This window comes from Columba livia, chromosome 2 (genome assembly GCF_036013475.1).
Source record: "Columba livia isolate bColLiv1 breed racing homer chromosome 2, bColLiv1.pat.W.v2, whole genome shotgun sequence".
Classification (NCBI taxonomy): domain Eukaryota; kingdom Metazoa; phylum Chordata; class Aves; order Columbiformes; family Columbidae; genus Columba; species Columba livia.
In genome coordinates this window covers 98789919-98816929 of record NC_088603.1, presented here as the reverse complement: position 1 = coordinate 98816929, position 27011 = coordinate 98789919, and the positions used below count along the sequence as shown (strand labels likewise).

General features: G+C 39.7%; 2 protein-coding genes across 8 annotated transcripts in view; one reads left to right on the top strand and one right to left on the bottom strand.

The window, feature by feature from the left end:
• Positions 1 to 22821, top strand: part of STX17 (syntaxin 17) — a 34935-nt gene extending 12114 nt beyond the window's left edge. For all 6 annotated transcript variants that reach the window (XM_065052959.1, XM_065052964.1, XM_065052960.1 and 3 more), the window contains 6 exons: positions 3962 to 4027; positions 10696 to 10915; positions 17005 to 17123; positions 17207 to 17257; positions 19153 to 19239; positions 19958 to 22821. In XM_065052959.1, coding sequence (XP_064909031.1) covers positions 3962 to 4027; positions 10696 to 10915; positions 17005 to 17123; positions 17207 to 17257; positions 19153 to 19239; positions 19958 to 20197 — 783 coding nt within the window. In that variant the 3' untranslated portion in view covers positions 20198 to 22821. The remainder of the gene's footprint in view (positions 1 to 3961; positions 4028 to 10695; positions 10916 to 17004; positions 17124 to 17206; positions 17258 to 19152; positions 19240 to 19957) is intronic.
• A 2024-nt stretch (positions 22822 to 24845) lies between these two features.
• Positions 24846 to 27011, bottom strand: part of ERP44 (endoplasmic reticulum protein 44) — a 53166-nt gene continuing 51000 nt past the window's right edge. For both annotated transcript variants that reach the window (XM_065052956.1, XM_065052957.1), the window contains one exon: positions 24846 to 25439. In XM_065052956.1, coding sequence (XP_064909028.1) covers positions 25338 to 25439 — 102 coding nt within the window. In that variant the 3' untranslated portion in view covers positions 24846 to 25337. The remainder of the gene's footprint in view (positions 25440 to 27011) is intronic.

The following is a 27011-nucleotide window of genomic DNA, read 5'->3' as shown; positions in this document are numbered from 1 at the left end:
GAATACTTTTGTGAGCTGCCAAGATCAGCAACTTAAATATTTTCCTCTAAAACAATTTTGTAAAATTAACTTTCAGTCGTGTAAACCAAACATCCCTACAGGTAAAGGGATAATTTAGTAGAATCTGGTCCTGTTTATTTTGCAGGCTACTTTTAAGCAAAAATCACTAATTATGTCAAATTGCTTAGAGCAGCAACATTATTTACTTATGATGAAGCCAATATCTCTAACCTCGTTTCATGAATATTGATTTAAACCTTAGGTTCCAGAGATAGACCAAACAATTAATCTACTAAATCACTGTTTGAAGAAACTATAAAATCAATATATAATGAAATTTGATCTTGAGTACACCTTTTCGGAGGAAGTGGCTACCGTAAATCCATCATCATAGCGTTGCTTCTCAACTATTTGAAAGTCCAACTTTCCATATGACAGTTTCTGAAGACTTAAAACTTACATCCTTAAGAAATCAGTACTCTATACTTGTGGTTGTTTGCTTTGTTTTCTTTTCATGTTTTCCCCAAAGAGGTGTTTTTTGTTTTGTTTTAAAGCACATTCTGTAGGTTGGATAGTCTTTCACTCCAAAAGGGGAAATAAAATGCACGCTTATCTAAAGAGTTACAGCTTTCCATTAGACTCTGTTAGATGAAAGCAATGGTACTGCAGGATGATGGAGACTTTGGCATGCTGCCCTATACTTTGCTTACGATATGCAACAATACTTAAGAAAATGGGCTGTGAGACATGGCATCCTTTTCTCTGTTGCTCTAAGCTTTGATTTTATTTCCCATGACCGTGTAAAGGATGTTTGTGAAACACTTTTTACCTTTGGCTGAGGACTATTGTTGTGGTGGGAAGGTACACAAAGGTGACACAAAATGAGAAATTAAGATGTCCGAGTCTTAATACAGTCTTCATCAGAATCTATACGTTTGTATAAGACATTCATTACAGAGCCTTTTAGAAATGTTGGTGAGTACTAACTGCTACAAAAATTAATGCAGAAGATACTATCGAAACTTTGAATTCTGTCCATGTCCACTGGATGCTTTCAAGGAGAAATGGAAGGGATCAAAAGCGTAAGCATGAAGGTTTCTTTCTAAAGAGGGTTCTCAAAAGAGAATGGAACGAAGAAAAGAGATTGTCCAAGAGTAACATTGAGTTTTGTATTTCTGATGTGGAAAACTATTTGGCTATAGCACAATTACATTTAAATACAGAATCATATAATAGTCTGGTTTGGAAAGGACTTTAAAGAGCATCTTGTCCAACCCTCCTGCCACGAGCAGGAACATCTTTCACTAGATCAGGTTGCTCAAAGCCCCAGCCAACCTGACCATCCAATGATGGGGCTTCTGTAACTTCTCTGGACAACCTGTTCAGTGCCTTACCATCGTCATCGTACAAAAGTTCTTTCTTATATCCAATCTAAGCTTACTCTTTTTCAGTTTAAAACCATTGCCTCTTGTCCTGTCACTACAGGCCTTGGTAAAAAGTCTCTCTCAATTTTCCTTCCAAGCTCTCTTTATATATTGAAAGGCTCCAGTCATGTCTGCCTAGGGCCTTTTCTTCTCAAGAGTGAACAACCCCAGCTCTCTCAGCCTTTCCTCATAGGAGAGACCTTTTTCATGACTGTCCTCTGGACCCACTCTTTCTGTAAGAAGGACATTGAGGTGCTGGAGAGAGTGCAGAGAAGGGCGATGAAGCTGCTGATTGGTCTGGAGCACAAGTCTGATGAGGAGCAGCTGAGGGAACTGGGGCTGTTTATCCTGGAGAAAAGGAGGCCAAGGGGAGACCTGATCGCTGTCTGCAACTACCTGAAAGGAGGTTGTTGTAGCATGGAGGGGGTTGGTCTCTTCTCCCAGGTAGCAAGTGATAGGACAAGGGAAATGGCCTCAAGTTGTGCCAGGGGCAGTTTAGATTGGATATTAGGAAAAACATCCTCATGGAAAGGATTGTCAGGCATTGGAACAGGCTGCCCAGGAAAGTGGTGGAGTCACCACCCCTGTAGGGGTTTAAAAGACATTTAGATGATGCTCTTAAGGACATGGTTTAGTGCTAGATTTAGGTTATGTTTGGACTCTATGATCTTGAGGGTCTCTTCCAACCAAAATGATTCTATGATTCTATCAGGTTAGGATTCCATAGGTATTTTTACTTCATGGACCTCCCTTAGTTTGACATGTTGTATTTGTTAATGATAAATAATGGCAATACTGTCTCTCCTCGAGGTTTGCTATCCTCAAGTTCCCCAGAGTGAACACTGCCCAGGAGTACGGCCCACTTTGTATTGAGTGACAGAGAGGAGTCAACAAGAAGAATTCTCTGACCACATGAATGTCATTGCACTGGGTGTATGAAGTCGCTGGGTTCTTTAAGTTCACCACTAGCATACTAGGAAATTGAAAGCAAAGTAACAAAGCTATTAAATATATAAAGCAGATGAAAGTGCTGAGCCTTTCTCTTAGAAATCATAAAGCGCAATAGAGGCTTTCTGATGAATTCTTCTTGCTGTTCTTACCTGGAAGACAGGATTTGTTGTTTTTGTTTTGTTTGGTTTTGTTTTTTTTTGTTTTGTTTTGTTTTTGGTTTTTTGTTTGGTTTTTTTTGGTTATTCAGTGCATGGACAATAGATTACAGTCAACTGAAATTGAAATGGTAATTTTTCCCCAAACTCCTTCTGTCCCACCCTCAGAAATTCCTGTTTCAGTACTCTTTCAGGGATGATTGAATTGGAAGATCTACCGTTGATACAGACTTTCTTGTTCATTTTATTTTAAAGAACAATGGCGGTAATTTTAATGGCATAGTAATTTACGCAGAAGTTGCTAGTTTCCTAGAAAAATCACTTTAATCTGACTTAATTGAACACTAAACCTTTTGTCTTCCATAGCGCTGCAAAATCCTAACATGAAAGAGCTTTTTTTTCTTTGAAAATAAGAAGTAACTCCAGATTTCTCACTATATACTAGGAAGCTTAGTAATGTGGTGTTTATTACTGTGGTCTCTAAAATTATGAGAAGAATTAAGGAAAGATGTAGGCTGTAGATAAAGTTTTTTTTATTGACAACAAAGCATATTTAGAAATTGAGGAATTAAATTTTACATAAAAATACCTCACAAATAATACTTTTTTTTTTCTTGTTATTTTAACAATTAAAAAGAATGTTCTAATGTCGTCTAGTATTGTAGATGCATCCATTGATGGTTTTGGCACATGCTCTACAAATCACTGCTTCTACTGCTGTTATTTTACTACTCTTTTTCATGATAATGTGTCTATATGTCAACTAGCACTAACAGGGATTGATACATTTTAATGGTGATAAGGTTTATATGCGATGATATGTATTTCTTTTGCAAAGCTTACTCTCTGCTAATGGAATAATTATTTTGGTCTCTGTCACATGGAAAGCGCTGCATGGCGAGTTTCCCATTGAAGTCAGTGGAGCCTCAGGCAGGTGCCAAATCTGCCCTGGTGGTTCTTTTAACTGTGTTTGTAACTATATAGTAATGGTAAAGTGTAAATGTGGAGAGAAGTGCTTTGTGATGAATGCAACTCTCTTTTAAATAATATCAGATACCTTGTTGTCCTGTATGACCAGTAGTGCTCATCCATCCCCTGTTCCATTTCTTTTTTCCTTCTTTTGCCCTTTATTTTACTGACCACCAAGTGATTTATGCCACAGTGGTATCAGGATGCTGCAGTATTGCTTTGTTGTTAAAAACTGATGCTGAAACCCTGGTTATCTGCAGTTCAGTAAAAAACATTGTACAAAATTACTCATTAAATACATTGCTATTTACCTCTCTAATTTTGCAGTGGAAATGCCCGTGACTCAAATTCTTTACTGTCCATTTTGGAAAATTAAACTGATTATTTACTGAAAGTTCCTTTTTTCTGCATAGCTAGTTGGTAAAAATAGCAATTATATGGAGTCTTTTTCCTTTATTTTAGTATCATAGATGCAGACTCTGGGACAAATTGCACGAAGAGCACATTAACGCAGGACGAACAGTTCAGGTAAGCATATTAAAATGACTGTAATATTAATAGAATTAAATTACATATATAGTACTGGTTACCTGTGGGATGGTGCTTCACAGAGGTGTATATTTGACAGATAGATTGGGCAAGTACCTGGTATTGCTTTACTTCGTTTAAAAGGTAGGGGTTTCCTAATTGTGTCCTGTGAGGCAAATACAGACAGAAATGTTTGAGGATTCTTGAACAAACAGAAGTTTGGAGACTCTGGTCTTTTGCAAACTATCCTCGTATGTTTCTAAATTAGAAGGCAGGAGTTGCAATACGACATACAGTTGATTTTAAAGCATGGTTTCAGACCAAACACAGAACATCTGGACTACTACTTTGGTGTGCAAATCCCTCATTAGATGCGTAATATCATCAAAGGAGGAAATGCCAGACACATATGTCAGCACGGTGTCATCTCAGTGACTTCATGCGTAGTCACTCATAACTCAGCACACAGGGAATCTCACACCTGTTTCTAAAAAAAAGACGTCTTGATGAAAATGGTGAAGAAGGTAATGCCAAACATCAGCCTTCACACTGCTGAACAGCACACAGCCAAAGAACATTTCAGATTTCTGTTAGGATATTAGGAAATATTTTTTCAAGGAAAGGGTTGTCAGGCATTGGAACAGGCTGCCGAGGGAAGTGGTGGAGTCACCATCCCTGGGGGTGTTTAAAAGGCGTTTAAACAAGGTTCTTAGGGACATGGTTTAGTGCTAGAGTTAGGTTATGGTTGGACTTGATGATCCTGAGGGTCTCTTCCAACTGAAATGGTTCTATGATTATCAGTACGGAAACACACAAAGACCAGATCCGCACCGCAAAGTTTGCTGACACAGGTAACAGCAGCGGGTGGTTACAACAGGCTGTAGAGGCAAAATTCTGGGGACAGTTGTGTCTTTGCCAGCAGGAGAGACATCTTGGGGTGGCTTCATAGGTGGTGGTCAGAAACCTTTTGTGACCTACCCTACATCTAGGCAAGCAGGCTTTGCCCGCAGTGGTAGTACAGTTCTAAGCCACTGTGGTTTATAATTCTAATACTGTAAATTCCTGTGTTTGTTGCACTGCCTTACTGACTCCTGTGGGAAATTAGACCAGACTAAAAATGAAAAAAAAAAAATTACAGAAAGAAGGACTAATCCTGATTGAACAACAGTATTAGACAGTAGGCAGAGCTCCAGTTATGTATCTTTTTTTGACGAATGGAAGGTGTTAATGAGCTTTTATAGCGTAGATAATAAGAAGTTATATATGAAATCCACTTGATTTTTCTGTTGTTTGGAGGTTTGAACATTTATTTTGATTTTTCACAAAGCATTTTTGAAATCCGAATATAAATAAATTTATTCTTAATATCAAAAGAGTCTTCCAAATGTGTAAGTCCTGTTAAAACAATGGCATTCGAACAGGTGTGGTGTAGTAAGCATGTGTTTGCTTATGTGTGTGCTTTAATGAGCACCTGAGGGGAGGAAAAGCTTCTCTTGGAACTCCTTATTATCAGCAAGACATAATCTATCAATAATTAGAGAAAAAGTAATCATGTTGAAGATGATGTTTTTAAATACATTTAAGTGCTCTAGTAATAAATCCTCATATTTGTCTCTAGAGACATTTATATTTGTCTTCAACCTAAAGCTTGCCATTTTTGCTTTCAGCCAAAATAAATTTCCTTATATTTTATTTAATGCTTATTGCTTTTAGATCCAGATGCAAATTATGCCTTAAAGTGGTTCACATTCTGATACCCAGAGAACAGAATTAAGTGTCTGGGGCCATGCAAGAAGGGTAGACTAGCTCTCTGTTTTAATTAAATAGGTAGGAGTCTGGAGTACTTGATAATAAATTATATGACATGTAGAATGTGTTTGCTGTAAGCTGTTTAAATGTTTACCAATGGACTTGTGATCTGTTTGTTTGCAAAGAAATCAGATTAATTATTGTGATACCAAATGTTCTCTGCAGCGCACACTTTGCTCTCAAAATTAGATGTTGTAAAAATACATTAGGAATCCCTAAGTCAATATTGACCCAAGGCATCCGCCACAGGTTTTAGACAAATATATGCACAGCCACTCTACATTTAATCCATGTGCACATAATTAGCCATTTTTCTGAATTTTCAGTTTACCCAGAATAATTACTTCTGTTGTACTTTTGATGATGGTCAAAATTATAATAGAAGTACAGACGAGTATAAACGTATACCTCTTCTTTCTGGTGACTGGGGGCCACGTTAAAAACTTCTAAAAAGGAAAGTGAAGAAACCAGGGAAATCTTTGCATAGAGTGTGATGACACCCTGTTAAAAATACTGAGAAAATAGCTCTTATATACTGTGTATTAGTTTTCATGAACGTGGTCTTGTGGGTTTTCATTTTTAGGGGCAGTGTGTGGAGTTCTTAAAATGTTAGGGCCTGAATAATTATGCAGTTTTCCTAGGCTTTGCCCCATATATGCTGACTATTCCATACAATTAGTTAATTGTTGAAAGATTTAAGTTAATTTCAATGAAATGGCAGTATTTTGTTGTCACACCTAAGGACTGCTTTGATCATATTTGTAGTGAGAGGCAGAAAACTGCCGCAGTTACAAGAGAGGATATAAGGCATTGAACAAAAGAAGGAAAAATACTGTGGCTGAATGATCTGGCTTTAGTCTGTATTCAGCCCACAAAAAGAGACTGTGTTCTGCAAAACATACCTAGGCAGAGGTCTCTCCTCTGCGTTGCTCTAACGTTGAAAGCTACTCGAAAAATGTTAATCTATTTATTTTTTCTTTTTCACTTTTATGATCTACATTTCAAGTGAAAATGGTTTACAAGTAAATGATGGTTTTCGGTCAGATCTCTTTTGCATAAATCTTCAAAACTTGGTCGTATGGCTCATGTCTTCTGTACCATCTTTAAAGCAGTCTTCAAATTAAGTATCTTTCTGGAATACTACACAATATACTGGGAGAGCATGAGATGCAGGGTAGATGAGTGTCTTTCTCCCTGCAGGAGATTGTTTATGGCATCAGTGCAGGGTCATGTAAAATCAGCTCACTGTTGCAGCCTCTGGCCATCTGTAGAACAGATATATCCTTAAACTCAGGTTTTATTTGACCTGTGACAAGCAATTTGTAACATATATCCTTTTTTACATTACTTTGAACAAAGTCCAGACAAGATAAGTGAAGGCAAGTTGGCATTTGTACCACTACGCTACCGCAGCACTTTCTTAAAAATCATATTTATGTTTGAGAGTGTTTAAGGTGGTGGGTTATTTGAAGGTGCTATTTACTTCTTAATTTAAAACAATAACATGCAGAATGGAGGAAGAGTTGACAGTGATTAATGCACAGAGGACAGGAGATAAAGAGAAAAAGGGACTGATTTGTTGGACATGACAGATCCTGTGTCATCCATGTGCTATTTCAGCATAAAGAGTTTAAAGTGTAAACTATGGGAAAATGTATGTGACATTACATTTAATGATAACACGACCAAGAAGAAGAAAAAGAGAATGATGGTGACAGAGACTGAGTGTAATACTGGCACAACCACCACAACAACGTGATAGAAAAAAGCCAAATAATGTAGTGGGGTGTATAAGCGAGCGAGAAGTCAGTGCAGTCTCTCATGCAGTCTCTTTGGGCAGCATTATTAGGGCCCCAGGTAGAAGAGTTAAACCAGTTTGGGCACCACACTTTTGAGGAAGCTGTGGGCTGGTGAGGGGGGTTCAGGGAGAGTAATGAAAATGGTTAGAAATTGGGAAAATTAGACTTGTTTGGAAATACTGACAAATTAGTTATTTTGCCCAGAGGAGCCCTGTCAGAGGAACGTTGTCTGTTTGCAGACATGGCACAGATGGCTGCAAAGAGGACAAGACCTGTTCTTCTCTGTGTTGAACAGAAAGGATTAGAAATACCTGATGTAAACTGAGGCAAGACAGGTTTCCGTTAGACATGAGGAAAAATGCTGTGGCAATTAGGATAAAAAATTCTTGTAACATACTGTCAAGGAGGACATAGCTCTTCCTAAATAAGTCCTTTTAAGATCAGATTAGATAAACTGTCAGAAATAAGATAGGGACAATGGATCATGCTTTGAAGGGGTAACTTCCAAGGTTTTCACCAGCTTTATTTTCCTATGGTTTTTGTGAGAATGGCATTTGAAACAAACACTGTCACTTGATTTGGGAAGTTAACAGACCAAAACTGCAAATACTATAAAGAAAAATTCTCTGTCTTCTGGGCTGAATTTGGTGAGTTTGAAACTTGGGAGTTCTCATAAATGAAAACAGGATTTTGTATTATCTTTCTCTCCAAGTAAGCTTGGTTTTAAAAGTGGAAACAGTTGGGAAGAGGGTGATACAGTTTTATGCCCTACCCAGAGATTAAACTCTGGCACATTCAAATGATTATGAAAAGAAGTCACAGTCACTCGTATATCTCTAACATTTATCGTGCTACACCCTGGTGAGCTCCTAAGATGTGTCTCCTCCCAGCAGGGCTTAAGCTTTCTTGCTAAGTCATTTAGCTTCTGTTTAATTGACAATAAATGGAACAAGAGTCCTCTCTCCAAAACCACAAAGAAAGAGGTACTAAAATTAAATTTCACCCAATAGGCCAATATCATCATCTGATTCCCCCATCTACTCACAAATATTGATATTTTTCTTTGACCAGCAGTGTAATAATGAACAGTGGAAGTGAGGATCTGATTTAGCCATTCATTGGAGTGGGTAATTTGCAGCTCTTGAAGCTTTTCTGTTCAGGATTTTTGAAAACTCCCGCAGGAACTTGGTGGATGCGTTGGTCACTGCACAGTAACCATCTTCAGTATACATTTGCATTGGCTGTACTGGTGATTTGCCCCAGCTGCAGTGATGCAAATCTCTAGCAGAGCTACGTTTCAACTCAATTTCAACTGGGAAATTTTCCTGTTTTTTTTAAATTAATTTACTGTTTTTAAAAAGAAAGTGCTTTGGAAGCATTATTAGCACCTCCCAAAATCGCTATTGTCACTGTTTCACATGTTTTTGTTTGGCATGTCGTTTTTTTGTCTCCATTACGGTCAAAGGCAGGAGAATAATAATTTTGTTTCCTTAGACAAAAGAGCAGGATCAGCTTCACCTGGTCCCCTGCACAGAATTTTCACAGGATAGATAATTAGATGTTGTGTCTACATAGCCCTATTTTGTCTTTTAAACGAAATTCCAAGATTTTATAAACCAAGAATTTTGGCACGTGGTGTACTGTGACAGTGATGATGTTCTCCCTTTTTCGGTACTTATGGGCAGACCGTGGGAGGACGAGGAAAGGAAGAGCAGGGTAGATTAAGATGAGAAATGCATAAGGAAAATTATTTGGTGCCATGTTTCTAATTCAACTCAATATCTTACAGATTTATTTTTTGTATTTCCCTTTTTTTATTGTTAGTCAGTGTTTTTGCCTGGGGTTAGCCTTAAATAATGGAGCCTAACTTGGCTAGTAGTACTCTGAATTTAGGCATACAGTAGAATGTACTCTTAGTAATTTGACAGACGGTTTTTACAAAGCAATAGTTCTTTCTTTGGTTGCCTAATATGACTCGTGTGGTGTTACTTCCATGTGTGGTTGAATTAATTTCCATTTTCTGTAATTATATTTCTACTGTTTTTTCCATACATGTTAAAAAACTTAATTCTACGAGTGTATATAAATAAAATGAACTCCTAAATTAGGAATTTAGCAAGAACTCAATATAGTTCTTGCTTTTCCAGGTAAGCAGTATTGCCATTCTACGGCATTACCTGTACCAAAGAAAACCTTTCTTTTTCTAACCACTCACTGGTGTTAATCCATTCTCTTGTTCTGCAATAAATAAATCATTGTATCATCTTATAATGTAATGCAATGAATATTATTTTTTATTACAGCCTTATTTTTTTTTACAATTAGATAAAAACTTTGTCCTAAAACAATGAGTGGTATAATTTAAAGTATAAATTTCTTGATTTGCAGAAAAAGAAAAGTTATGTGATTTTTTGGATTTTAAAAACCTAGGCAATTAAAAATAGTCTATTTTTGCTGTAGACGGACATTTCTCTCACAGGAGATGCACACAGACTCTTCTTGCTAGTTGTGAATAGTTCATACCTTCTCAAAACTCTTGTAACTAAAGAAATATTTCTGTATTTGATACTCCAATTGAACAAATATATTAGTTCTTCTTCTCAGAAGAATAATATAAACATTGATGAGAAAAGTAATTATTCTTCTTTGTCCCTGAAGTTGTCTTTACAAAATTAAAATGATAATTTTGGGGTAGTTGGGGGTTGCAAGTGATTGTATTCTGAAGTGCTATGACCACCACAATAGCTTAATATAAAAAATATAAAAGCATCTCGTCCTTGATCTTTGGTTCTTCAGGGGCAGAGAGCTCAGCTTCCCCTATGGAAAGTAGGTCCAGTCCAAGAAGACTCCGCAATATGTCCCGAGACACCTCAGCCTGGCCTGAAAGCAGGGACTTTGAAGGGTTGGTTGTTTTGTGTGTGTCGTAGTTTATTAAAAGTAAGAAATGGCAGTTTTTATGATTATTTAATGATAATCAAGATGATAGTTGCTTCCCATCCACTGAAGGTGCCTGGTGCTCTTACATAGTAAGCTGCAAAATAACTCTTACAACTGTTACAGCAAGTCCGTGCCAATATGAGAGAGATGGAGAAACTCTGTTTGCGAGTCCGGCAGGAAGACGCCCCCATTCTGCAGAGAATGATAAATCCCGTTAAAGAGGAGGCTTCGTTTGCCGTAAAAGAATTCCTGCAGCTCCATTCTGAATCTGCAGAAGAACTTAGAAGGCAACTCGGAGGACTGGAGGATGCCTCTTTAACCAGATCTGCAACTGTAGGAGGAGGTAGTAGAATTTCATTTCTGTATGTATTGTATCTGTGTTGTTGTATCCAGTCTGAAGCTTCTCTGACCAGGTATAAATGAAGTAAACAAATGAGATTACAGTTGAATAATGATTATTAGTCAAGAAGTGGATTTATATCCCTACACTACATTTTTCTCGTGGCCTGTGACTGAGTGTTGATCAGTGGCGAATGCTCTAATTAAGCATTACACAGAATCATAAAATGTTAGGGATTGGAAGGGACCTCGAAAGATCGTCTAGTCCAATCCCCCTGCCAGAGCAGGAACACTTAGATGAGGTTACACAGGAATGTGTCCAGGTGGGTTTTGAATGTCTCCAGAGAAGGAGACTCCACAACCTCCCTGGGCAGCCTGTTCCAGTGCTCTGGCACCCTCACTGAGAAGAAGTTTCTTCTCATGTTTAAGTGGAACCTCCTGTGTTCCAGTTTGTACCCATTGCTCCTTGTCTTACCATTGGTTGTCACCGAGAAGAGCCTGGCTCCATCCTCGCGACGCTCACTCTTTACATATTTATAAACATTAATGAGATCATCCCTCAGTCTCCTCTTCTCCAAGCTAAAGAGCCCCAGCTCCCTCAGCCTTTCCTCATAAGGGAGATGCTCCACTCCCTTAATCACCTTTGTGGCCCTCCACTGAACTCTCTCCAGCAGTTCCCTGTCCTTCTTGGACTGAGGGGCCCAGAACTGGCCACAATATTCCAGATGCGGTCTCACCAGGGCAGAGCAGAGGGGCAGGAGAACCTCTCTTGCCACTCCCTTAATCACCTTTGTGGCCCTCCACTGAACTCTCTCCAGCAGTTCCCTGTCCTTCTTGGACTGAGGGGCCCAGAACTGGCCACAATATTCCAGATGCGGTCTCACCAGGGCAGAGCAGAGGGGCAGGAGAACCTCTCTTGCCCTACTAACCACCCGCCTTCTAAACCACCCCAGGATGCCATTGGCCTTCTTGGCCACAAGGGCACAGTGCTGGCTCATGGTCATCCTGCTGTCCGCCAGAACCCCGAGGTCCCTTTCCCCTACTCTGCTCTCCAGTCTTAAGAAATTCAATAGCTGTGGCCTTCCTTGAGACAGATCCTGTAGCCTTAGATCTTGAAACAGAAGAGTGTTGACAGGAAAAAAACTTACATTCATGTTTCACAGTAGCTTGACTTCTTTTTTTTTTTTTTTTTTCCCCCTGCAAATCACTTGATTACTTGATCCTTTGGGCCATTTTCACTGAATTAGCATGTGCAACATAAAGAAGAAAGCATTTTTTTATGACAGTATAATATACCATTGCTGAAATACTTGGGAAAGAGGAACAAGTATCTATATAAAGGAGAACATTTCTTCCTGTAGCATTTTATCTTGGTAACTGACAAGAAAGCAGAAAACTATAAATCCTTTTAAACAAAAGATCTTGAAAACACGCTATAGCATGCTACAAGTCAGACATATTTACTTTTTTCCCCTCTTTTCTGCACAGAATGTCTTTTATTCCTTGTTCTACCGTTCTGTCTTCAGGGGAAGCCCATACCATGCCCTGGTACCTGCTGTTGCTCTCTGCTAATGATCTATGAGAAAGCTGTTTAGATCAGGATTAAATCCTTCCACATAACAGTAATTAGTTTGATTGCTGCACCAGTAATATTGTTTAAAGTTGTTTGAAAATGTCATATATGTTAAAATTGAAAGAGTATTCTCAGTGGCATTGTAGAAGAGCCTGCCATCAAATTTGATTTCATGACCCTTCCTGTTGCTATATAAAGAAGTACAAGAACTCTTCCAGTTGTGATTAACAAGCTAGCAAGTCTAATGGTCGAACAGGGAGGAAAGATTTGAAGACAGGGCTTGCTTTCGAGAATGTCCAGTATCAGAACATCAAGATGTATCAAATGTAGAACCATAGAATGGTTTGAGTTGGAAGGGACCGTTGAAGATCATATTGTCCACCCCCCCTGCAGGTTGCAGGGACATCTTCTACTAGATCCAGTTGCTCTGAGCCCCATTCAGCCTGGCCTTGAACACTTCAAATGATGGGGCTTCCACAACTTTCTGGGCAGCCTGTTCCAGTCCCTCACCACCCTCATGGTAAAAAATTTATGTCGTCTTAACAGGCTGATAAAAAATACTGATGTGGCTTTTGACATAGGACTCTTGACTTCTTCAATACCTTCAACTTCTTTTAGCTGGTTGTTCATTAGCTTCTTAGTGGGTTTCAAAGTCTCGCTATTTGCTGTGTCCTCCTTTGTCTCCCAAAAAAAGAAGATAATAACTGGGTCTGTTCTCTGGCTGTCCTCAGGGACCCCTTTAGTACTCTCTGCAGGTTCTTAGAAATATGCTTGAACTTTCAGAGGCTTTTTCTTAAATATTCTAGAGGAAATTTCATCAAACCTTCAGGACTGGAATCTAGCTCATCTAAATATTTTTAAGCTGTTCTCTTTGTTTCAGCCTTTTTTTTTTTTCTTCTTTTCTCATTGTTTAAATGAATTGCATCAAGTATCTGATTACAGCTACCTTTTTGTATAAGACTGACTTCATCTTCCCTGGGTCATCTGTTATTTTCCTTCCTTTCCTGGCAATGCACTTATACTTCATTGTCCTCTAACTTCAATGGCATTCATAGAAATTTTCTTGCTACCATTTGTGCCCTTTGGTAGCTGCAATTTGTTTGTGTCCTGGTCTTTCTGATACTAGCTTCCCATGTTTATATTATTCCTTGTACTCACCTTAATTGTGTGTCAAATTCTTGAAATCCAGGGGGGCATTGCAAAGCTATTGCCGAAGCCATAAATGTTTTGCTCTGCGTCAGGACAATTTGCTGTCATCTTCAGTGTAGCCTGTTTTATTAGTGTCTGCCAGCTCTTTTGTAGCCCTTCATCCTTTAGGAACTTCACAGTTTCCATTAGTCAGTTTGCCAAATTTGTTGATATCTCATTTGGGGGGAACTTGATGTCTTTGGTCTTTTACTCTGAGTTTTAGAATAGTGAACTCTGGTATTCAGCAATTCCGTTCATCCATATCAGCCGTTACTTTCAGGCTCTTTGCAAGCTCTTCTCTGTTACAATCAGAATTAAGTTTAAAGTATCCCTTCTTTTGGTAACTTTCTGCAGTGGTCTTCAATACATTCTCATATTTCATTGGAAAGGCCTTGTCCTGGCTTATGGCTTTTCTAACAGTTACATAGGTGGTAAATGGGAACTAGAGTTTAATTTCAAAGAACAGGACCGCTTTTAAAATCTGAAATAATTTTAAAGTATGGAGGACATTGAGTGTAGCTGCTCCTCAGGGAGACAAGAAACTGAGCAGAAAGATTGGGATGAGATGAACAGAAAAATACTAGTGGGATGACATGCTCCTGCAAGTCTGCTCAAGAATACGGAAATAATTCACCCCATTTAAAGTGAAACACTCAGCCTGGCAGACAACTAAATACAATTAAACAGATTTTTTTTTCAAGCTGCCTGCCTGTGAAAGCAGCTCTGTTGAACACAGATGCAATATATTGCCTGTTCTTTTGTGCGCAGTCCTGAAAGCAAATCTTGGCTGGTGATCTTAATCAAAGGAGCTCCAGTGTCCCCATTCTTTGTAGCGTGTTGCTTCCCATCTGGTAGAGAAGGAAGGAGTTTACAAATTCAAATGGCCCATGTCAGTGAAATGATGAGGTCCCTTCCCCCCTTCACCATCCTCAGCTCAAGTCCAATAGAAATGGAATTTAATTGCATTTTAAATAAATATTAACAAAAGGTGAGACTCCACTCTTAAAGTTACTAAAATCTTTTAAGCAACATATTGAATCTTCCAGAGCGTTAGATTTTGATCTTGAGTGTAATGAGGTGCGAAGCTGCTCTATGGAATCTGCAGACGTGTTTTGTATTATTGCATTTCTGTGGAGATGCTGTAAGTGAACTGGTGGAGCCACTTCCATTCTCAATTCTATTAAAATTGGTTAGACTTGATAAAACTTGAACTAGGGAATATAATTTTTTTACTCAGACTTCTAGCCCAAACGCAGTTTCACCTTCTCTTATCCTTCTTGTTCTTTAGTTTTTGAAGTGAGTAAAGAATTTTCCTTGAGTTGTGTTTTTTTTTTTTTTCCCATTAACTTTTAGTTATTAGAAAATGATAGTGGAAACATGATTTTAAGTTCTCTTGAATGTGTGTCATGGTAAAGTTTGGTATCATTCATGTGTGTTGAAGGATGTGCTTGCTCTTCTACAGTAGGTCAGCATAGGTTGTTAAGGACAGACAGGAATAGGGAGCATAATTTGTGAGGAGGTGCTTTTGCTTAGTGAGCTTTCTTTGTTTGCTTTTGAATTACATATATTTTAATTTCAACCAACCTAGCATGCATGTGGCTAATTAGGGAAGAGTATGCTTTTCTGGCAGAAGAAAATTGATTTTGAAATAAGATTGTGAAGGATTGAAATGCAATAAAATGCTCAAAACCAATGCTGAATGTCAGAATACATAGCAGAATAGGTTTATCCAAAAGTGGGACACATTTGGATATATGATTAATTATAGTGAAAAGGAAAAGCAATATTTCAGAACAGAGTATGTAACATAGTCTGATACTACAGAACAAACATATGTTCTGGAAGAACAGGTGATGACTGTAGAAGGTGAAGTGCCTTCCATGTCTGGATTCTTAAATGAAAAGGGGCAGAAACAATTAGAAAGAAAAACAAGGCCAAAATAAACCCCAAAATCGCTTACTCCATCCTTACTCTGCTGCTCTCCTTACTTAGTAATTACAGCTCAATATTTGCGTCATAGATGCCAGAGTTCTGTTGATCAGAGAGCGAGAAGATTAGGTCCTTCATGTATTTTTAGATATTGGGATTAAAATGTTGAGAAATGGACAAATATTATTAAAATGTATAATTTTTATTTTACGTTAAATTAATTCCATGAAAAAGCATGCACTGTTACTGACTTGTTATTGAATATGACTATTTTCTTTTATTTTCAATTGTTCATATCCATTGTAGTAACACTTGTATAATATTATTATAGTACCCTGGCACATTCATTGTTTGTAACTATTCTAATGCAATATTTACACTTTAATATTATTAGACGTATCTAACCAGTCTTCCCCATATTAAGCTTTCCCTTGGTACTGCCCTCCCAAGGCAGGAAACACCAGTGTCCGACTGAAGTAGCTGTAATACCTTCCTTCAGAAACTGAAATTGTCTCGATTAACATGATCTTCACACTGTGTTTACACACATACGTTCTCCAGTCTGCCTTTCGTACCCTCAAGCTTAAGCCTTGCTATGACAAGCCAGACTTGTTTCTTACTGTTCTTGAGTACCACTTAATTACTTGTCCATAATTATGCACGTGTCTATTCCATTCGTAGTGGCTCAAGGCTGGGCGCTCTAACTGGAGGAGGTATCTGTGTGTCTGTTTGTCACATCTGCTCACCTCATACCACCCAGCTGTCTTCTTATTCCCTGTTTTTTCCACCATGCTTCATTCTAATGCCTTCTGCATTCAACCCATGTGATTTAGAAAGGAAGATACTGGAGAATTATCTCCTTTACACACCGCCAAGCTTCAAATGTTTTCCACCCTCCCAGTATGGTTACCCAACTGGTTCCAGCACTGAGTGCTGGGCAGCATGTTACTTTGAAAGCATTTTCCTCCAGCTCTTTTTGAGTCCCAAACGGCTGAAAATCAAACCAGTAGCAGAATAATCAATCATAAAATGAGTAACTGTCTGTTCAGTTTTGGAAGCACTTTGTTTTTATGTGTTGTATGTAAATGAAAAGATTTTGTCCCAAGCTCAGTTTTCTTAGCTCGGTTGATACAAAAATAATTAACTGACCTTGAATTCGGGAGTATAATTTAATATCATTCTCAGAGCTGATTGTGAGAAGGTGCTGATAGCAATGAACCTGTTTCTTTAGCAGTAACTTCCGCTGTAAGACTTTTCCCTATATGATCATTTCCAGAGCTGTTGCTTGGCTTGAATTGGGTTAAATATCAATTTATCCTTGTGAAACATTAAGAGTGAGAAACTTTGCACATCACCTGCATTCTGATCCCCTGCATTTATTTATAAACATGTTTCTCGTTCAGAGACTTTACATAACATGGAAGTGAAGGATGGCTCCCAGAGCTTAATCCAGATCTACTCCCGCCTTCCTGAAATACCTCAGGAAGAAAATGCAGCTGAGTCCTGGGAAACCTTAGAAGGGGTATGTTGAAACTCCCTTACTGCCACACTGGTGCTCTTGTTTTTAGCAACTTTTACAAAATAAAACTTGTTTTTTGTTTGTAGGACTTGATTCAGCTTAGCCAGTTGGTGACTGATTTTTCTCTCTTAGTCAACGTAAGTATTGATTTTGCGTTCTGTCCTACACAGAGTCTTGTACAGAAAGAAGGCGAATGGGGAACTCCTAGGTGGGGGAAATAAAAGACAAGCAGTACTTCTGCCCATAATCTGAACTCAGACCGAGCTAGGATCACTTGAGCAAAGTGACAGAACACCAGAGTAGCATTAACTGAATATGTTCAGTCCGATATTCAAGACTACAAAACCCTTAGGAACTTGAGGAACATGCCAGTAGAGGCAGAGCAGTTTCCCTGCAGTGAGCTGAGGTGCCTGCACAAAGGTGCTGCCTGTGCTACTTGGGACCTATGATAAAGACACCTATAGTTTCCAAGACTGTCCATTACATACTTTACCAAGTCATAGGTGATGCATTTGATGTTTTCACCTTCTAGATAATTTGATGTAAAGTTTTCTTTTGATTTTCAAGTGCAAACAGATGTTCAAAGACATTTTTTGAGGAGACAACAGTCTTCTGTTTCAGCCCTATTGCTAGTAGTTGCTCCTGAGTTCTTGTCACCAGAGCACCTACTGATGTTCCACCCACAAGCTGAACCTTAGCAGAAGCTCTGCAGTGTTGCCTGCAGACTTGCACCCAGGTCCCATTCATTTTTACCATTTCTAACCTTCACGGTGTTGATAGCCTTCACTGCACAGGGTGGCTATTTCTCAGCTACTTTTCCTTGTTTATTCAGGAGTACATGAAAAGTTTCAAGCGTCCTTCACCTTTATCACGCCCTTTTTCTGCTCTCAAAAATGTAGCTGCCAAAAGGTTGTGCATCATCCACACTCAGTTCCCTACGTTTAGTTCTTCCTGTGCCACAGGGAATTTAAACTCACAATTCTCATCTCCTAGGAGAGTTCTTTAATCTTATTGCTGTTGGGTTAGCTTTTATCCTTTCTGCTGAATATGTGCTGCTCCACATATGCAAAAAAAACAGAAAAGATTAAGATTCATTAGGCTGGAGAGGGACTGCAAAAATTTTTATTCAGTAGCCTAAAATGTTCCTGTTCTCAAGACTTTCTGGATTTTACACATAACCATCACTAGATATAATAACAAGCATCTAAAGTATGTGAGTTGGATCGTAGGTGAAGATGCCAGAGCTGGTAGATTCAGCAGTTTCTGAATTAGAAAGAGGAAAATAGTTCAGAATGCCTTTTACTTTAAGCTGAACATTAACCTTCTCGTTATTTTGTGACATAAAACAGCCTGGGTACTGCTGAGATTAAAACAAGAACAAACAAGCCCACAAACCCCTTTATCTTCTGCTCCAGTATTCTCTGAGAGAGACTGCAGGGGAATCTGACTGCATTTGGAGACAAGATGGAAGGTTTTGTAAAATGAAAACAATAAAATGTAGAGGAACATCAAGTGTATTTTCAGTACTGTCACCACTCTATTTGTAAAGTTGAGTCAGTGTTTCATAATGTCCTGATTAAACACTTCTATTTAGATTTCTTGGTGCAGCTTTGTATGCTGGAGTCGGTACTGATGTTATAAATGGTCTTTATAGAATTTTTTGTGAACGTGAAACTCAGCAGGAAACAAAAAGGCCAGTTTGGATTATTTTTCCCTTTGGAATGTGAGTTCATCTATTTATTCACAGACAAGATTTAGAAATCACATGTTTTGGGGTTGTTTAACTGCAGCAACACATTGTATAATACCCACACCATATTATTACTTAATAGTTAAGATGATTTTTTTTAAAGTTTGCAGTTTCAGCACAGTTTATCAGATGCTATTAATGAAGCACCATTAAGGCTGCAGGCTGCAGTGGGTAGCAGATGAAAGCGGCTGTGGGGCCCTGATTACAGGCATTAAAATGGTGTGTATTGGCTCACTGCTGCTTCCCAGCAGGTGCCCTCACTCATAATTCCTTTGCATCTAGTCTCAGCAGGAGAAGATTGACAGGATTGAAGACCATGTCAACAGTGCTGCTGTGAATGTTGAAGAGGGAACCAAAAAGTTGGGGAAGGTAGGGATCTGCTCCTGCTGGTGAATCAATGGTGCTCTGCCTCCCAGCAGTCCTCTGTATTAACCCAATTGATCTGCCGTCTTTAATGCTGAAGGAGCCAGCAATTAAGGAAATAAGGAAGAAATGACCCACAGGTAGCAGGGAAAAAAAAAATCAATCTCTTGTAATTTTGTATCACATCCAGGCTACTGGGAAATACAGGCTTGTGGGGTTGGTTTTGCTTTTTTAGTGCTATTCTGATGCTACCTTGGTTTACCTGCAAAGACAGGAGCATCCAGCGATTGGCTCACAAAAATAAAATAAGCGTAAAACAACAGGGTGATGATAACATGCAATTTCAGTCCCGTTCTATGTAGATGTCAGTGATAGTTGCTGTAAGCCACAAACCCAGCTTCAGGTGTGTTACTGAAAAGTCCGAGCATCTTCTGAGTTTCTCATTTGATAATGATGGAGATGAGGTAATAAATAACGTGCACAGTCAGGCAGTAGCACGTAAAAATGACCTGCTTCACAACTGCGTATGTGAGAGAGCTCCGTTTCGAATTGGTTTTGGTGCGTTCTGTCATACATGTGGGATAGTAGATCATCTTTTTTTTTAAATACTGACTTGTAAAGTTTATTTATCACTGAGCATTGCAGTGTTTGCCAAGAGCAATGAGGGGGAAATGCGCATCACCACAGGCAAGTATGCTAACTATTTATTTTTCTCCTTCTACAGGCTGCAATGTACAAGCTGGCAGCTCTGCCTGTGGCAGGTGCAGTTATTGGTGGAGTGGTGGGGGGTCCCATTGGGCTCCTTGCAGGCTACAAAGTGGCAGGAATCGCAGCTGCACTTGGTGGTGGGATTTTGGGTTTCACAGGTGGAAAATTGATGCAAAGAAGGAAAAAAAAAATGACCGAGCAGATCTGTTCCAGCTGTCCAGAGCTTTCTCACCCAAGTGCCAAAAAATCCAGCTGAAGTAGAGATTCATTTCGACTAGGAACAAAAGTGTAGTAGCCGTGCTAATGACAGACTTGCAGCCTTAGGCTTTAAATACAAGGCTGAGTTGTGTGAATTTTGACAACAGGACTGTTACTTGGGAGGGGCGAAACAGTAATGTCAGTATTTCACTTTTCAGATGTGCTAACTGACATCAGTCCTTTGAAAATTATATGGATAACTTTTAATTATAAAATTCTTAGGTGAGCTGTATGCACAGCTGTAATGATGGGTGATGGGTGCTTCACGCCAAATTTGCACAAAGTGTCTTGCAGACAATACAAAGAGAGATATTGGGAAAACCGTAGTGCTTTCCCATGAATGGCACCCAGAAGCTGGAGATTTTATTAATAGAGCCCGAAAGGAAAGGAAATAAGCTTCATCTGTCTTTCATGGCCATGGTACTTTAAATTTAATTTATCTGGATTCCCAAACTCCTCCTGTCTATACCCCCAGGACACAACTGACTAGGCCTGTTCAATAACTAATGCACAGGGAAGCATTAGTTGCCATAGGAAAAAGTTGAAATGTTGGCTGAGCAAGTTGGAAAAAACACTTCAGTACATCCCACATCTGCCTCCATCAGACAATTAGATCAGCATCAGCTTTTCCCCTTTTTCAGGTCTTTTTAAAAAAAAAAATTGGTAAACTCCTCCTCTTGTTCAAAATGTAGTTAAACATCGTAAGCAGCAACCATGCAGGACTACCGCTGGAGGATATTTTTCCATGGCTGTTCAGCTCCTTGGCTTGTCCTGAGAACAGCACGCAGGATGAAGTGACAAGCTCTGGCATTCTGAGCCCAAAGCCTCAGCCTACTTAAGCAGCGCCTACTGCTCGGTGCTGCTCTTGCTTCTCATCTCCCATTGCCCGCAGCGCTCTGGCAGGAGAGCTGAAGAGCTGGAAGGTGCTGCTGCAGCCCCACGCCCTCAAGAGTCTTCATCGTCCCTCAGGGGAGGCATTAGGCACCAGGTCAAAGGGTGGTGAAGCAGTGAGGCCCTTTAAATGGTGGAAGTGTCAGCTGAGCTCCCCAGCTGATGGGGCTGTTTTGAAACTGTCAGCCTGCGGCTGTTGACAAGATGTAAAACGTGCTTGGCTGGGTCAGCTGTGCAGCTCCTGCACACTGGTCAGGCCTGAAACTTCCGCTTCTACCTGCGCTGTCAAGTGGCTTCTCAGCCTTTTCAATATTCTGGGACGTGCTGTGGAGCCTGTGTGGGCTGAGGTGCTGTTAGTGCTTTCACTAGGTTTTTATAGCGGATGCCTGTCATTCTGAGTGTCCTTATTTTACTGCTTAAGAAGCCTTTTGCTTCTGAAACTTCCATTGTTAAATACGGGAGCGTTAACGTGTTTTTATTGCCACATAATTGTACTATTGTCACAAATGTACTGTTCAGCACATGGCCCTACCTCCATCCTTCCAGGACAGTTCTCACACTATTGCTGCTGCTGTTTGGGGGAAAAGAAATTGAGGTTGGGAAGCTGCTTTTTAAAGTTTTTAAACTGTTCAATTCACTCTGAGCTCTGCTTGAGTCCAGTTTTATTAGATGAACACAGAAGTCAGTGTTCAGTGAGAAGGCTCCTTAGCAGGGAACACCGTATAAGGAAACATACTATAGAAAGAGATCCCTTTTCTTAACCAGTACTTTGGTATCATTGTTGGAAATTACTCTCTACTGTGACAGACAACAGGTGTTTTTGCCTAGAGACACTACAAGCAACTGTTAGTTTCAGCACAAATGTATTTTTCTGAACAGTTCTTCCTTATTATTTCTAAAATAGGACTGAAATTGCTGTCAGTCAGAGCACTGTGTCTATTTTAAGCAGGTCTGAGGCTTAGGGAAGCAACGTTTGCAAAAATAGTTTTCACAAGTAATGGTGCACATTGTCCGAAGTGCGTGTGTTGAAGCGGCAGTGCCTACATCCGTAACATCAGCTGGAGCGGAAAACATGACCCAGGGAATTCAGATCCTTTGCTCCAGTCAGGCAAAAATTGTTTTTCTTTAAATACATCTACTTTGGATAAAAAAATTAATGAGCTTGTAACAACTTTATAGTAAGGCTCTTCACATCCCGTGATTCTGTGATGCCTTCGATATGTAACTTCTACATTTAAAGGAAGAAACTGAGGGAAAAAAAAGGTATTCTGGTTGATTCTTTGTATGATTTCAAAACGCCATGTCTACTTTCCTACTGTATGCTTCAAAACCTTGTGCATTTAAATGATAGCAGCCACAGCAGAGGCACTGAAAACCCCACCCTCTCTCCTCAATGCCAGGACAATCTAAATTCATAAAACTGAATTCCTGCCACAGCTTATACAAATTCAGCTTGGTATGTATTCATTTTATGAAATGTCTAGCACAAAAACTATTCTTCCTCCTTGAGTCTTTAAGGAAGCAATTTCAAAACATTGTGTACAGCCCAGACTTGGAAGACTGTTATTTAAGCTATGATTTTTTAAAAAATAGATGGGTTATTTACATATGTGAAGAAACATGGGCAACAGAGTAACCAAACCAGCATTTAAATTGCTAGGCATGTTAATCAGAAGAAATGTAAGATATACATAATTCTTTCAGACCAAATAAAAGTTTTTGCCTATGAAATTGGTTGTAGCATTTATTGAGATGTTGGGGTTTATTTCCTTTCAGCAATCTAAAGGATTAATCCCTCACAAACTTTATATTATTAAAACAATTGCATTACCAAGATCTAAGAATCCCGAATTGAGTTACCAAACACATGCTTCAGCTACTGAGATATTTACGTTGACTGAAATGAGATGTTGCATGCATCCAGTAACTCAAACACATACACTAGCTCAGAAATGGACTCTTTAAGTTCAATTAAAATGAGAGTTTGGGATGGTTTTATTCCGTATGGGCATAACACTGTTTGATAACCTCACATGAAAAACTCGAGAAATGTTAAGGGGAGGGGTTAGTTGAGCACCAAATGGTTAAAACCATTGATGTAGATGATCAGAATCAAAGGGCTCAATTTGAAACACATCTCGCATAGTGTCCAATGCTTCCTCTCTCCAGGCAAATTCTCTGTTTCATCACATACTTCAAAAGTTCAAGTGATACTCAACATCACGTTAGGCAAACCTGGACTTCAGCTGTTCAACCCCCCACGAATACACAAGGAAATGACTTGGAGTGCATAACTCATGAACTGCTACATTTAATTGCCTGCCTGGTGCTGGGATCCCAAAGCTCTGGGAACAGGTCCTTACTCAGAAAAGCAAACATGGGGGGGTTTGGGGGTCCATCTCTCACTTTCTAGCTGAAAGCACCAGCCACAGACCTTGGGTGTATATGATGAGGCAGAATCTCCCTCCAGAAAGAGAAGTTTAGACATCTGCCACCAAACAGCATTATATATATAAAAATCCCAAGGAAAAGTAGGAACCTCAGAGGAGTAAGATGAGTACTTGTAGGTACCATGCCAGAGTGGACTAAAATTTCAGGTGCCTGAACAACTATGGAAGTTTGGTTGCACCACCTGCAGATAACAAGCACCAGCCCTAAAACCATCCCCTGCTCACAGCGGTGGTACGACTTGGCTGCCAAAACCACTTCATTTGTCATGAGATGGAGAATGGTACAGGAGAAGACCTGGCTTTCAGGCACTTCATGCACGCTCAAAAATGCAGGTTCACAAAACTGACAAAAAAAGCACACCTGTCAACAAAATCTTACTCATTTTTGCTACCAATTCTGCATCTGCTCAGTCGTCTGGAAGCCAGCGCTGGCTGGTAGGAGCAGCTTTCTCCTCAGAATCGCCTCCTTGAAACCTCACGCACCCTTTGCTGCAGGGACTCGATTCAGCAGCCTCTCTTGGCACCAGCTTTGGCCACAGCTGCACAGGACCGTGCCCGTCTTCTGTCAATAACCAAGGAGGTGGCATCCAGCCCAGATGGGATCCTGAGCCCTGAACTGCAGACATTGGGGCACTTGCAGAAATAAAACATGAACCCAGTGGTCTAGTCATCCAAAGAACAAGCTTCTAAGGACACTAAACCATGGGGGCCCAACTCTTCGAGCTAGATTCTTTGTAGTAAGTGTACTGCACAAATCCAGTACTAATTCCTAATTCATCTCCAGCAGTGCACCCCAAATTAGCAGATATTCTTCCATCTCTACATTTTCTTTATGTTCATTTCACCCAGCAGCTTGAGGATTCATTGAGAAAAGGCCACAAGGAAAGCAGTAATTCCTTCTTGATAGCAGAATTCAATGAGTATGCAATAAATAAGGCACAAGCCAGACAAAAGGAGTAACAGAAAATTTGCAATGCTTGTTCAGAAAGTAGATGGTAGGGACCCAAAAGAAAACAAAAAGACTAATTGTAACATATACATACAGTGATAAATTTAAGACTGACAGAACTAAGATGGCAGTCCAGCCCTAGTCCTCTCCTACGTTGAAGGGTTTCCAACACTCATGTTCTTTTAACACAACCCTGTGGATAATATAATAATATTAACTCCAAGAAACTAGGGCAGGTCAATACAGCCCTTTCATTCAAAGTACAGCTAATAGTATTAAAAAATGTATTTTCCTCGCTTGGTATTTTAATAGTCAGAATTGTTTGACATTTGGACCCAGTAAAGCACCACACGAGATTCTGTAAAACTTTAATTTATTCCCCTCCCGAGTATCCAGAATAGAAGACCCTCTTAAAGTTGGAGAAAAACGTGACAAAGAAACAGATTACCAGGATAGCTGTTCATATGAAGAAGAGAAAGCACATACTACCAAGGTTACACAGAAAACAACCCAAAAGTCCTATTTAATGGCATAGTGCAAGTTAACAGCATGTCTCTGGCAGGGATACCTTCATTTGGATTATAAAAGTTTTACAGAACAGAGTTAGGTCAAGAGTCTGGATGGGTCTCTGATATTTTACTATAGCATTAGGAACGTACTGTTTGAAAGATGCTGTACAGAATGACCCACCAAACAAATGTATTTACAAGCCTGGGGAGAAACAAAATTATTTTTCAGTTTATTCAAAATAAAAATACACATAGAATTATGAAAATATAGGTTTACTATTTCCACCACACGGAAGTCAATGCTGCTGTCTGAAAGGCTTGCAAGATTATTTCAAGTTTTTAAAGTTCATCTTTTTCCCTCAATAAGGTGTACCTATGTTCACTGGGTGCCAGCTTCTGGAATGAGCTCTCTGGTGGGCTGCTTGCTAAATCCTGAATTGGCTGAAAAAACAGAACAAACAGTAAAATTGCTTGTTAGACTCATTTCAATAATCATCTTTGCTAAATGAACTTCTAGCATTAATTACGGCAATTATGGGAGTGCCCAAACGTTCAGCATTCTTATGAATTGAGGTGTATTTGTGTGTGTGTGTGTGTGTGTGCGCGTGTGTGTTGTCATTTTTCAGGTTTTGTTGTTGTTTTGTGTGTTTGTTTTGGAAGGCACATTTTAAGTCCCAAGCAGGTGGAATACACACGCACACATATTTAAATTGATCAAGCACCATCCGTTAAGGTGTGCCAGGCCCTCTTGTTAGCACATCTCAAAGGTAATGGCCATCACACAAGTTTCTGTGCAAGTGACTTAATAGTATTTCAAATGCACCCCATTGTAGATTTGAGTCCATCTACCACTTGCTTTGAAAGCAGTCTGGTTTGTGTGTTCGCTTTTGAGATGCACCAGGGCAAAAGTGACACTGATGTTGAGATATTTTAGAATTAGTTTTCTATGGAAACAAGAAAAAAAGAAAACTCTAAACATGCAATTTAAGGGACATACACATCCCAGCATTTCCATCCTCCATGAGACGGCCCATCCATCCCAGGTTCTGTGTGCACTTTTCAAGGCAGAACAAAGACAAGCAAGCTTGCAGCTCTAGGCAACCAGCCTGTGCCCACCTGGGCAGCAGGACCCTGGGACTGGGCAGGTTCCCTCCCACCCTGCCCAAGCCTCCTCCAGGCCACAAGTGCTCCATAGTGTCCCTCACACCTGTCACCCGCCTGGCTCCCAGCTGACCTACTTCTCAGTCTCCAGCCCTGTTCTCTGCATCTCCTCCTGTTGACCTGAATTCCTGTTGCTCAACAAATTCCTGAGAAACACAGGGAGTTACCACTAAAGTGAATCACTGCCAAGACAACTCAGGCCTCGTGTTTTCACAACCACTCACGACAACATTCAAAAGCAGCCATTCTCCTAGGCTAAGGCAAGCCCTCTGGGGCTTTCATGCTTTTAAATCTTTTAACTTTGAGCAGCGCAATGGAAGGCTGCACTCACACAGCTTAGCACAGAGCCACCCTTACGCAACCCACAGATGACCAGGAAAACGAGCCTGTAGCCATAAATCATTTCTGTCCCTCAACCATGGGTTGTGGGATGGCCCAAGGCACCCCAACACAAGAACACTAGGTCTCCTCCGGCATCAGCGTGGCTCTCTTGAGCCCTAGACAATGCAACATATAACTTAAGTGTTTAAAACCAATTATTTCTTTAGAGAGGGCCTGAGGTAATGAGAAGGTTACCTGACAGGCACTTTTCCACATGACACTAAGCATATGAGCTGAGCAGCGTATCAAGAACATACAAAGCTGATGAAGACACAGAAGACTGGGCTGAGCAGAGGGAATCGGGGCTAATGATGTCCTTTTTTTTTTCTGCCTCTTGGATTAAACTAAACACTGAGGTACTCCTGAGTTTTGCTGGAGAACTATCTAGTAGATGTGCTCCTGAGGAGATCACAGGAGTGACTTCCAGGCATGTAATTATACAGCATGGAAACCTTTGAGCAGAACAGTGAT